General features: G+C 52.6%; 1 protein-coding gene across 1 annotated transcript in view; it reads left to right on the plus strand.

Annotated features, from left to right (window-relative positions):
* Positions 1 to 10,750, plus strand: part of LOC134371531 (angiopoietin-4-like) — a 54,620-nt gene extending 43,870 nt beyond the window's left edge. The window contains exons 9-13 of the mRNA XM_063088382.1: positions 2,257 to 2,372; positions 4,412 to 4,513; positions 5,903 to 6,069; positions 9,326 to 9,456; positions 10,590 to 10,750. Coding sequence (XP_062944452.1) covers positions 2,257 to 2,372; positions 4,412 to 4,513; positions 5,903 to 6,069; positions 9,326 to 9,456; positions 10,590 to 10,750 — 677 coding nt within the window. The remainder of the gene's footprint in view (positions 1 to 2,256; positions 2,373 to 4,411; positions 4,514 to 5,902; positions 6,070 to 9,325; positions 9,457 to 10,589) is intronic.
* Positions 10,751 to 12,636: the final 1,886 nt, after the last annotated feature.

Genomic DNA, 12,636 nt, shown 5'->3' on the forward strand with positions numbered 1-12,636 from the left:
CCCAAGATCCAAGAGGAACAAACAGAAGTGAGGAGGCATCGCTGGCCCTGGCTTCCAGCTGCTCCTCGGCCTTCACTGACTTCTAGTGGGACCCACGTGGCGTGCTCAGTGTATTCCTGGTTCCAGCTTCAAACATTCAGTCAACAAATGTTACTGAGCACCCAGGTGTGCCAGGCTCAGTGCTGGCTGCTGGGGATACCACAGTGAATAGCATAGTCATGGCTCCTGCCACTACCAAAAATGCCTAACCCCCTGTGTCTGTGGGACCCAGAAGGAAAGAGAAGGATATAGGTATTCCTGGAGTGCCTGCTATGTGCCAGCGGCTCTGCTAGCAGTGTCGCTGATGTTTCCAGACCATGAAAGGCCTAAAGGCTGTGCTAAGTAGAGGTGACTTTAAGCAGAGGCCAGTGGGGGGCATGGGAGGCTTGTGAAAGGGGAGACTGCTTTTAGGAAGTTGCCACTGGAACGCTGGATTGGAAAATGGCTAAGTGAGAAAGACCCAAGAAGGGGCTTCTACTGCTGCTGGCCAAAAGGGGACAAAACTGGTACAAATTACCAGGCAAGAGATTCAGAGGGGAACCAGGCTGGGGTCAAACTGCATTGCATATCAATACCAGTTCATCCTATACTTACGGCCCCCCAAAATATTTCTTCTGGCCCCAAAATGCCCCTCGCAGTACCTGGCACCTACAAAACACTACAATAAGAAGTGGGTGTTTTTCTTTTACTGTTACTGTTGTTGTTGACAACAGGGGACAGTGCCTTGGAAAGGGTGGCTGGAAATCTCAGGCCAACTCCCAGCCCTGCCCCTGCCTCTCTGGTAAAATGTGGCCCTTCTGTGCTCATCTCTAGCCCAGCAACTTCCCCTGCTTGTCTGGACTCCAGCTGCTCATGGACCATGGGGAGCCAGGGTGTGCTGACAGGTGGGGCCGTGAAGGTGGGACACTTCCCCCGCAGCCATATTTATGCCAGGCTGGGATGGACTCCGAGGCTTAGTCACCTCACTTGTGAAATGGGAACAACAGCCTCCTTCACACAGGTGCCCCATTCCCAGCATCTGGGATCCACAGTTCAGGTGTGAGGCCAAAACAGAAAGTCTCAGCCTCTCTTTGCCCCCCGATCCCTCACTGGTGATGACGCCCATCCACCTGGATTATTAGCCTCCATCCTTCTGTACCTACCGGCCGACCCAGAGAGATCGGATTCTGGTGAAATCATGACCTAAACCTCTATTTGGATTCCACTAAACAAGCCAGAGATGGGATTTTACATCCCTGCAGTTTGTCAATGTCAATTTTTTCCAGGCCAGGCATGGAGGACCCTAAAACCCTGGTGGGTTTTGATCATTAAATTAATACTGTCCTCATCTTGTGCCATCCAGAACAAAGAACACAGGCCCGTTTAAGGCCAGTTGGCTCCCAGGGAAGGCAGAATGAGGGGCCCGTGCCCAGAGCTGCAGGGAAGTCCTGAAAGGGTGGGCTATGGAGAAGACCCCGGGGCATCTATCCAAAGGAGCTCCAAGGAGGGAAGTCTCTGCCCCATCTGGTGTGTGATTTGGACCAGTTACCTCACTCCTGGACCTCAGTGTCTGGGTCTCTGAAAGAGGGAGCAACTCACATGGAGTTCACCCCCAATAACCCTCTCCCAAAAGAGCCTAGCAGCCGGGTCTCTTTCCTACCTGCATTGGATCACATCCCTCCCCACACTCTTTAAATCTACTCCCCACCCCACATGCTGGCCAGAGTGCTCGTCCTCAGTGCAGACAGTCCCAGCTCCTCAGCCTGGCGCTCAAGGCTCACCTGGCCCTGCTGGAATCTCAGCCTTGTCTCCTCTTCCTTCCGGGTCCTCTCCTTGCCAGCCTCATCCTAACCTCTTGGTTTCAACAAACAGCCACAGCTCTCTCTGGCCTTGGCTCAGGTCTCACGGTTGGAGTCATTTTCTCTCCCTGGCCCAGCCTTGGTTCCCCTCCCACAATCTGTCCCCTGCACACACTGAGAATGTCCTCACTTTAGAGCATTTGCATATGCTGTTCCCTCTGCCTGCAACACCCTCGCCTCCTCCACCTGGACAAACTGCCCACTGTACAGGTCTCAGCTCTCTGTCACCTCCTCTAGGAAACCGACCCAGGTCTGATTCATCTCCATGTCCCCAGCACCTCTTAACCCAGAACTTGGAACAGAACAGGCAGGTGTGCCCACCTGGTCCCTTCCCTCTCTCCTTGCTCACCTCTGACTGACTTTTGCTTTGCTCTTGCAGCCCCCGTGAGGGCAGCTGAGCAGGTGTTCCAGGACTGTTCGGAGATCCGGCGCTTTGGGGCCACTGCCAGTGGCGTCTACACCATCCATGTGGCCAATATGACAGAGCCCAGGAAGGTTAGGAGACTCCTTGGGGACTGAGGCTGTCAGAGGCTACTGAGGAAGGGACTTCCCAGACAGACTCCATGTTCCCCCATCAGCATCAGGCTTTGTCCAACATCTGACTTACCAAAGAAGTTGGGCGTGGCCCTGCCTTCGGAAGCCCTGACCCAGTGAGGGCTCAGATCGTGGGGGCAAGCACAAGTCACAGAGGTGGAAGTATATCCTTTGCATGCTTCTTCTCTAGATATGCTTTTAACTGGAATAGGGGGGGAAAGATCTGTGTTGGTTCCAGCGATGCTAGCTGACATGACAAATAAACCCTGAAATTCCAGAGGCTGAGCACAAAGAAGTGAATCTGTGGCTTCTGTGTAGTCCAGATGAAGGCAGGATTTGGGGCTCTGCTCCTTTCCCTGGGAAATTAGGGACCGGGATTGGTAGAGGCCCCATCGTCTTCAGTCAGAGGCTCCCAGGGTTGCCCTGTGCCTTAAGGTGCAGTCACCACATAGGGGGAGGTCGCAGGAGGGTGTGGATGCCAGGAGGGGTTTTGTGGCCTGGCCCAGTAGGGGAAGAGTCTGGGGACAAATCAGCCAGTGTTCCCACCTCATGATCCATTTTGCAATTTTCTTCCATCCCTTGGGAAAACATCAAGGAGCATGGCTCAGTTTGTCTCCAGACTGTCAGTCACACTCCTCACACTGCTGCTAAATTCCCCTGCAACTACGAGGTCTCAGACATTTCCAGCTGGAATTTTATAACATTGTTTTGTTTTATTATATTTAATTTCAAAATTACCCAAATAAAGGCAAATGTTACTAGTTTTTCACTTATGGTACTGATAAGGTTTATTTTAAACTACATTTACTCTAACTGTTTATTTAAGTTATAGAAAAAGACTTCTTTTTCAGTAAATATGCTATGTGAAATGAAATAAATTCAGCTACGGTAGAATTCAGGAAGGTGTGAATGGCTGAAATTTGGGAGCACTGATAAAGGGGAAGAGCTGGCCTGGGAGGGGACCTGGGCTCAAACCCCAGCTTTATTTTGATTCACTTGCCTTTAGCTCGTTCTTACCCACTCTGGGCCTCAGTTTCCCTTCCTACAGCCTCTGCTACCCCGCAGCAGATGCCACTGTCTTCTCTCCCTTAGCAGGCCTTTCCCATCTGAGAGCCCCAACTCCTGCTGCTCTCTCCACTGCAAATGACATTCCCACTTGTGTCTACCTGGCAGGCAGATCATCATTCCATGTCCTCTGCCAATGCCACCTCTTCCATGAAGCCTTCCAGGATGCCCAGTGATTCCTTCTTGGGCCCCCTCCTTATAGCTGCTCAAAAGTTCGCAATCGATGGTCTGTCTGTCTGTCCTATTATAGCCTCCTCCAGACCGAGTCAGTCCTGAGGGTTGATTTATCTGATTCTTCATGATTCATCTAGTACAGGACAAGGCACAAAGTTTGTGTCCACTGAACATTGAACATGTACTGAACTGACTGGAAAAATAATACGTGAACAAAGGTTAGGCTGATAGATTTTGTTGTGATAGATGGCAAGCTCTGTGAGAGAAAGAACTCTTTTTACCTTATCCATGTTGGCATTTCCTGAGTCTACACTGTGAGCTAAGCACTTCACCCCTGTTGACATTAAACCCTTACAGCAACGGTGCTTTAGTAGCGAGTAAAAAGCCTCCATCTCGTTAGTTCCTAGCATGTGCCAGGCCCTGTTCCTGTAAACATTTTACATGACTGATCTCATTTAATTCTCACAAGAGCCCCAGTTTTTAGATGAGAAACAGAGGCCCAGAGAGGTTAAGGTATGCACACCCCCATTTTACAAACGAGGAGAGGAGGGCTCTGAGAGGGCATCATACCCACCATTTTAGATGACTGACGGTAATGATGGGGAATTTGAGCCTGGATCTTTCCGATGCCCTGGACCACCAGGTTCACTGTTAGGCTTTGCAGGTCCATCAGCCAAGTCACTTTTGGGCCGGCCCAGACATGGCATCTGGCTGCCTCCAAGAGCTTCCAACTGTGCACCCCCCGCCCCCGTTCCCTCCAGGTGTTCTGTGACATGGAGGCCAGTGGAGGCGGGTGGACCCTCATCCAGCGCCGTGAGAACGGCAGCGTGAATTTCCAGCGGAACTGGGAGGATTACAAACAGGTAACACCGCTGCCCTGAGGAGCAGCTTTTCAGCCAAGAAACATGGGGTGGGGCTGGGTTGTTGGCAGGGACCGGTTTGCTGTCACTCTTTCCAAGAAAAATATCAGCTCACGTCAAGCTGACCACCCTCAAACAGATTTACCCGGTGCACACTCGCTTTCTGAGACCCCGTGACCTGAAATTGAACACTCTTTTTAAAAGTTCTGACATATGTCCTAAAAATGAAAGTTTAACTTTATTTTAATATAATTTTTGGAAAACATAATACATATACGTTATTAAAAGAATTTTTTAAAAGAATACAAAGGAAAGGACAAAAAAAAAAATCCTCCCCCACTGACCTCTGACTACATTGGTTAAATGAATTTACTTGTCTTGTTGCACACCTGTGACCACACCTGCAGGAAACATTCTTTAATGTGGAATTGCTGGCTCAAAGACCACATGCATTTTAGGAGAAGAAAAATAGTGCCTATTGTCTTCCAATTTTTTATTTAAATTGCGAATAAAGGATTTGGGGCAAGCTGACTTAAAAGCTCTTAACATTTCTGAAAGCAAAAAAGAAAAAGAAAATGATGCCCACAAAGTAATACAGCAGTATTATTGCGTCTGCTTGCTGTTCTTTTGATAAATACTTAAAAATAAATACCAAATAAGTTATGAGTACTCTTGATGCAATTAAGTTTTAAAAAATCATTAAAATGCCAAAAAGAAGTACGATGCTCAGATGCAGCAACGCACAACAGAGTGCTGAACGGTAACCATTAGGCTCGTCAGCAGCACACCATGGCTGCAATGGGGAGCAGGGCTCAGGCGTGCCCCTGTCCTTGGTGCTGAATTGTTTTTCTGACCCGGGATATGGTGACAAGACATTACCGGCGCTCTTAGCTTTGCATTTCTATGCTGCTGACATTTTGCAGTAGCTGCCCTGTCACTGCACAAACTTTGCCCGACCATTTCCATAGCTCATTAAAATCTTTTCTTTAATTTTCTAATCAGGTGTAATACACATGCTAAGTGCACAAGTTTGAAGTGTACCCACAACCCAAAGCAACCCTTTGCGCCCCCTCAAACTCAGTACTCCACAAAAGGTAGTTGCTGTTCTGGCTTCTATCACCACAGATTAGTTTTGCCTGATCTTGAGCATCAGAGAAATGTGATTTCAATTATTTTTAACAGGCTTTTACATTTACAAAAGTCTTAGTCTTTTTCCTCTAGGAGGTGTGGGGCTCTTGCCCTTGGGCCTGCCCACACTGGACTTCTGAACTTGATCATTGGGCACAGTGGTTTTGGATAAGCGACCCTGGAGCCTGGCCCACCCAGCTCTTGAGCCAGGGGAGTAGCCCCTGTCCTTGGCACACAGCCCACCTAACCCTCCCCTCCTTGTAGGGCTTCGGAGACCCAGCCTGGGAGCACTGGCTGGGCAATGAGGTGGTACACCAGCTCACCAGCGGGGCAGCCTACTCTCTGCGTGTGGAGCTACAAGACTGGGAAGGCCGAGAGGCCTTCGCCCAGTATGAGAGTTTCCAGCTGGGCAGCGAGGGGCAGCTGTACAGGTGAGATCGGGCCCAGGCCAGTGGGTGGGCTAGAGTCTCACAAGTCGTGGCTAGAGTCTGCACCAAGGTTCAGTCCCTGGGTGTCTCCTGTTTCTACCATCTGTCTCCCATCTGGGTGCTTGTCACCAGATCTGGAGGTGGCTGGTTAGCACTCAGCACATCCTGCCTTCAGGGTGGGGTGGAGAGAATGTCACTGAAGCCAACAGCCCAAGAGGAGGAAGGGGCCTTCCAAGGTCAATCACCACAAGTCAGACATTTTACAAAGAACTAAAATCAAAGAGGTGATTTTCCCAGCCTGCCCTATGCCCTGGGTGAGGTGGAAATGTCCCCGGGCTGGGAGTTGGGAAACCTGGGCTCATTTTGGCTCTGCTCCAGCTTGCACTGTGAACTTGGGGAAGTCAAGCTCTAGCTTTTCTGTGCCTCTGCTTCTTCAACAGCAGCATGAGTTTAAATATGAGGATAGTGTAGAATCATCCAAGTTTCCCACCCCATCCTCAGTCAGGTACTTGGTGTGTTTAGGAAAATGACAGAGCATCTGTTGAGCAACTACTATGTTCCAGGCACAACACTCCCATTAAATCCTCCCCACAACACCTTCAGGCAGGTATTACTGTATCTGCTTTACTAATATGGTAACTGAGGCACTGAGCTTAAAGGCCTACCCAAAGGGAAGAGTTAGAATTCAGTTCTCCCTGTTGCCAAAACTCATGGTGTCTCCCCATCATGATGTCACCTCTCTGAGATACTCAAGGATCTGAAAATAACCCTGGGCCCTGGCTATCTCTGCGTCAGGGTAGAGTTGGATTTATAGACACTTACGGGGCTGAAAAGGACCTCACATGTCATCTGGTTCTTTATATGATGCCAGAATCTCCTCCACAGCCACAGTCTTCATTCAGCCTTGCTGGAAATCTCTTCAAGGAGTGTCCCCACAAGGAATCCCAGAGGTCAGGATGGGTGGGCTTTCAGCAGCAGGGGAATGGGCATTGGGGAGGGAGGGGCACCCTTATTTGTCAGAGGCAGTCATGGGACCTTCTGGAGTCCAGCTAGGGTGCATGCACAAGCCTGCAGAGGAAGTGGCCCACATGGAGGGATGAGGGGAGGCACAGAAAAGACACAGGCACATGTGCATACAGGGCACATACCTCCCAGAAGTGCCCCCACACCCAGACCCAATTACAAGTGCAAGATACATGCACAGATGCACAGAGACACACGCAGACAGACACGTACCGTAGAGGGGCTCGACACACGACTGGGGTACACACTTAGGCCTACAGAGCACACACACTCTCCAAGTGCAGAACTACACAAACAAGCACATACCAAGCACAGACATGTGAGCAAACGTGCCTCCCAGATGCCCCTGCAGGTAAACACGTGCACATAACACCGGACACAAAGACTCCAGAGCCCACACTCGGACCCACCGTAGGTACTGCAGCAGCAACTCAAAACCTACACTCATCCTCATGCAGGCAAGTGCGTCAATGCAAATCCTCACAACTGCAGATGCACAGACTTACACATATATCCATGGACACAGAAAACACACCTCATATGTGTAACTTGGTATCCCCAGGAGACTCATGTATTTCTTTGGGTTTCCTCAGGCCTGAGATATGAACGAGCTTAAACTTCATCTGAATAATGGGTCAGGTGGGGCTCCTGGTCCACAACATGGGTGCCCCCCAGAGATTACACATCCCCACTCTGCTTCCAGAGGGGAAGGGAAGAGAGGCAGAGCCTGAACTGAGGACTTGGGGACAGTGCAGAGGCCGGCGTTGCTGGACTGAGCCCATGAGATCAATTGCCTTTGTGCAGCCCTGATTCCACCCACACCCGGACTGCAAGTGAACCTAAACAGACTAAGCCTTGAAACTGACCTTGAGCTGACATCGCTGAGCCCTCAAAGGGAGCCACAAGGAGAAGCCGGGACCACATGAGTACCTGGGCCAGCCTGCCTGTCCCCACCCCAGGGAGCTCTGGCCAGGCAGTCCTCTTTGCAGGTGGTTTGCACCAGAAGCCATGTGAGCTCAGGATGGCACAGTTATGGGCACAGATAAGCCTTCACGGATGGTCACAGCCATCTGGACCTGGAGGGCAATGCCCCACCTCACCACAGACAGACAAAGCATATGGGTGAGAGGTGTGGGGACTGAGTGCCACATAGGCAGGCCCCACGTTCCCTCTGGACACCTCTGTGGGAATCTCCCAGGCCCCGCCCTGGTCACATCTGCCATCCACTTGCTCCTCCCAGAGGGACCTTCCTAATTGCTCCCCAACCAGCTCCTGCTTTAGCTGCTAAGTCCAAATAACAAGGAGCCCTATGTGTGCTGAGCACTCACCATGAGCACGCTGCTCTGCGCACATCACACGCTGAGGCTGCACACAATGCACGAGGTTGTCACTGTTAGTGTCACTGTTGTCACCACTTCTACAAATGAAGAAACCAAGGCTCAGAGAGGCGAACTTCCCAAGGCCATGCAGCTATAGAGTGGCAGAGCTGGGATTTGAATGCAGGTGCTCTGCCCTCCAGATCCAATGGCCATCACCTCCATGTAGGCCTGGACATGCCCACCTGGGCCACAGAGCTTGGAAAAGAAATGAAAACCCTCCCCCAGCTGGTGGCAGATGTCGATGTCACATGGCTGGGGGTGCCCCGGGTACAGAGCTATGTGGTCAGGGAAGGCTTCTTGGAAGAGGTGGGTGGATGTGAGCAGGTGTGATGGGGCTGCGACTGCAGGACAGCCAGCTGGGAGCACAATGCATGGAGACTCCCAGATCAGGCCACACCAGGCTGGAATCAGGCTCTGACCCTCAGTCGTTCTGAGACCCTGGGCAGGTTTCTGTGGATCATGGGATCCCTACTTCCTCATGGGTAAAATGGGAAGAACAGGGTGATGTGGCGATGAAACGAGACTGAGCTAAGCCCTGCAAAGCACTTCAAACAATGCCTGGCACATAGTAGATGCTCAAAACAAATGCAGTCATTATCCTTGTCATTGACTTTGTCCAGGTCATTCTCACTCCCCTCCAAGGCCCAGGTTCAGGGAGATGAGGGAGGCGTGGCACACGCATGTGCTCTGTCCCCCGCAGGCAGCAGGCAGGGAGCACAATTCAGGAGGGGAAATGGCCCAAACACAACTGGAGGGAAACCCAGCCTGGGACAAAGCCCCTGGGGAGGCCCTTCCTCAACACAGCCCCAGCCTGACTCTGGGCTCTTCTCCCATCACCACCTCTGGGTGGTATCCAGGCTTTCTCTGAGCGGGTACGGAGGTTCATCATGGAACCAGAACAATCTGTTTCTGACGGAGGCCAACTTCAGCACCCACGACAAAGACAATGACAATTGCCACTGCAACTGTGCCCTGCTGCTCTCTGGAGGTAGGTACAGGTCAGAACCTCTCCCACCCATGGGCTCACCTGAATGATCACCCCCCCCTTTCCTCCCCCAATTCCTTTGCATCCCGACGATGTCTGGAGGTGGGTGCAGGTCAGAGCTCTGCCTAACCACAGGCTCACCCGCCTGTGTTCCACCCATACCTTCCCCAGCAGGTCCCCTCCAGGGTCCCGCCTCCTCCTAGAGCTGGCCCCACCAGTTTCCCAGTGAGACCAGGTTGCAGGGCCACTGGGGATGGGGCTCCAGGGGAGACATAATGTCTGATTAGTCCCCACCCCAAGCAGGACCAGGATGGGGGAGACCAGTGGGAGGCGGAGCGGACAGCTCCACACCAACTATGGCTCAGGCAGAGTTCCCTGAGTGGGGACAGAGGACAGAGTGGGAGATGGGGATGAATGAGAGGCAGAGACAGAGAGGGGAGGACAGAGATAAGAAGAGAGAACTCCTGAGACACAGAAGCAGGGACAGATGGAGGCAGAGAGAGACAGCACAGCGGAGATGGAGCACTGCACCAGGACACAGAAGTACAGAGTGAGTGACGCAGAGGGAAATGCTACCCAGGGAAAGGCCAGAGACAGCACAGAGTGTGAGACACAGAGAGACCCAGAGACAGACAGGGCGACAGAGACCAGACACAGAGGAACAGGCACCCTCAGAGCAAGACGAACACAACTGGAGGGCAACACACAGAGTGACAGACATGGGCACAGAGACCATCAGAGAGAGAATAGACAAACCCCCTGTGTGAGAGACTGAGAGAGGGACAGAGAGCCCTGAAAACCAGTGGGGAGGTGACAGGAGACCTCGCTGGGGAGGCCCAAGGAGAGAGGGTCAGTGAGGGAGGAAGGCAGGACACAGAGGACTGGGTAGATGGCCAGGAGGAGCAGAGGGGCCCACTGCTGCCCTCCAGAGGCCCCGGCTGTGCAGAAGGACTGGGAGTGCCCCTCACACACAGACACACACAGACACACACACGCCCACCCAGCCCCGTGCAGCTGGCTTCCCACAGGAGGCAACAGCCCTGATTAGTCTTCGTTCTCTTTGGGGTGCAGGGGCTGCCATCATCCATCTGGCTGGGCCCCACTTCCCAAAGCCTCTTTCCTCTCTCCTCCACCAGGGTGGTGGTTTGATGCCTGCGGCCTCTCCAACCTCAACGGCGTCTACTTTGAAGTTGGTGATGACACGCGTAATCTCAAGGGCATCCGCTGGTTCTCCATCCGGGGTCCCAGCTACTCGCTGCGTGCCACTCGCATGATGATTCGTCGCGTGGGTGTCTAGCAAACAGCCGGGCCTGGATGCCGGACCACACAGGAGGAGCCTGGATGAGTATCCCCTGGACAGTTAGACACAAGTGCAGGACACGGTGCCAAGATCATGTCCTCAACACCCTGAGTCTCCTGAGCCAACCCTCCTTGCCCGAGAAGTCCAGAAGAGTCACCTGCCTCTCTGTTCCCCTCAGTCTGTGAAATGCTGGGTGTTCAGGGGTCCCTGCCTCTGCAGCACCCTTCCTCCCTCTTCCCTCCTTCCCCCTGCAGGGACCCCCAGCCAGTCCGATGGTCACAATGGCCTGAGTGAGCTGGGAACAGCTAACCTGGCACCTCAGAGGAGCACATGACCAGCGGTGGGATTGCAGGCGAGGGGAGGGCAGGCATTTACAGGCAGGAAGCTGCCAGATGGAGGACAGATTCTGTCCCCAGGGTTGGCAGAAGGCCATCTTCTGTTCCAAGCTGCCCTCACCTTGAGATGTCCTTGAGTTTTCTTTTCAAGGACACAAGGGCTGCACCACCCCCTATTGTAGTCACTGTTTCCCCTCCACTCTCCACGGCTCCGGGCTCCACTGTCTGGAGCTCAGACCTGGTTTCTCAGGAGCTTCAGGGCATCTGACAGGGACTCCTTTACCACCAGCATGTCCTAGGGGGTGTTCCGCAGAGAATCACTTTTACTGAGAGAAAACAGCAGGTGAAATAAACGCGACTAGGCATTCTTTGCTGCAGGACTTGTCAGAGCCTTTAATGTGGTCGTGTGCCTTGTGACTGCCCACAAAGGGGCTACAGTGGCCAACTTTCTCCAACTCCTCACCTGTCATGAGGGGGAGCCCTAGATCCCCATCCCCATCCTCAGCTGAACTCATCCATTTTGGCTACATGGGCCACAGTGACAGCCTCAGACAGCCTCTAAAAACAACTGGAAGGAAGCTTTCAGTTAAAACAGTCACACACTGTCATTGAGGAAGGGTCTAGAACTAGTCCCTGTCTGTGCTATGGGCTAATGTCCTCAAAGCCTCCTTCTGGCTGCAGGAAGTGGGATCTCTGCCTGTGCACCTGCCCTCAGGACTCCCTGTAACCCCAGCTCACCCAGGCTCAAGTGCAGAGACCTTTGGGCAGGACATCTGTCCCCAGGTGCAAGCCTTCCGGACTCCGAGCCAGAACCCCAGCCCCCTCCTCCCTGCCTCCTCTGACAGTTTAGGAGATCAGAGGCTCCTCATGAGCTTCTTTCACAGGATGGAGTCAGAAAAGGGCCACAGCCACTCTGCCACCCACCACCTTCACTGCGTCACCATCTCAGCCCTAATGAGGCCACAACGGCCCTGTCGTCATCAGCCAACACCCAGGCCCAGCCAGGACCACACCTGCCCTACCACCAGGATGCACTTCTGCTCCAGCTCTGTGACCCCAGGCCAGTGGCTCAGACTTTCAAAGCCTCGGGTATCTTGTTAATTGTAAACGCCTCCGTTGTTATGTCTATAAAGTGGAGAGGATGACACTCTCTCCTCGCTGGGCTGTGGCAACGAGGACATGAGACCATGTATGTAAACTTCTTCACAGAGCCTGGCTTGAAGCAGCTGCCTAATAAATGTTAGTTCCCCAAGAGGTGAAAGGACCGAGGAAGGCGATCCCCCACCCCATGCATGCCACCCCCTCACCTGTACCCAGGTGAGGAAAAGGCATTTTGCTTTTGCAGCCACAGAATTTATTTTTGCACTGCAGAGCTCATAGGCTGGCTGCGTGCTGGAGAGGAGACAGAGCATGGCTCTGAGCCCTGGGGCCAGAACTCATCTGGGTGGTTGAAGGCCCAAATCCCTGTCTGCGCTTCAGGTCTCAACAGGACAGGAGGGGATTAGGGTCACCCTCAGACACCTGTTCTTAAATATGCATTAGTCCTTC

The sequence above is a fragment of the Cynocephalus volans genome, chromosome 1 (genome assembly GCF_027409185.1).
Source record: "Cynocephalus volans isolate mCynVol1 chromosome 1, mCynVol1.pri, whole genome shotgun sequence".
Taxonomy (NCBI): domain Eukaryota; kingdom Metazoa; phylum Chordata; class Mammalia; order Dermoptera; family Cynocephalidae; genus Cynocephalus; species Cynocephalus volans.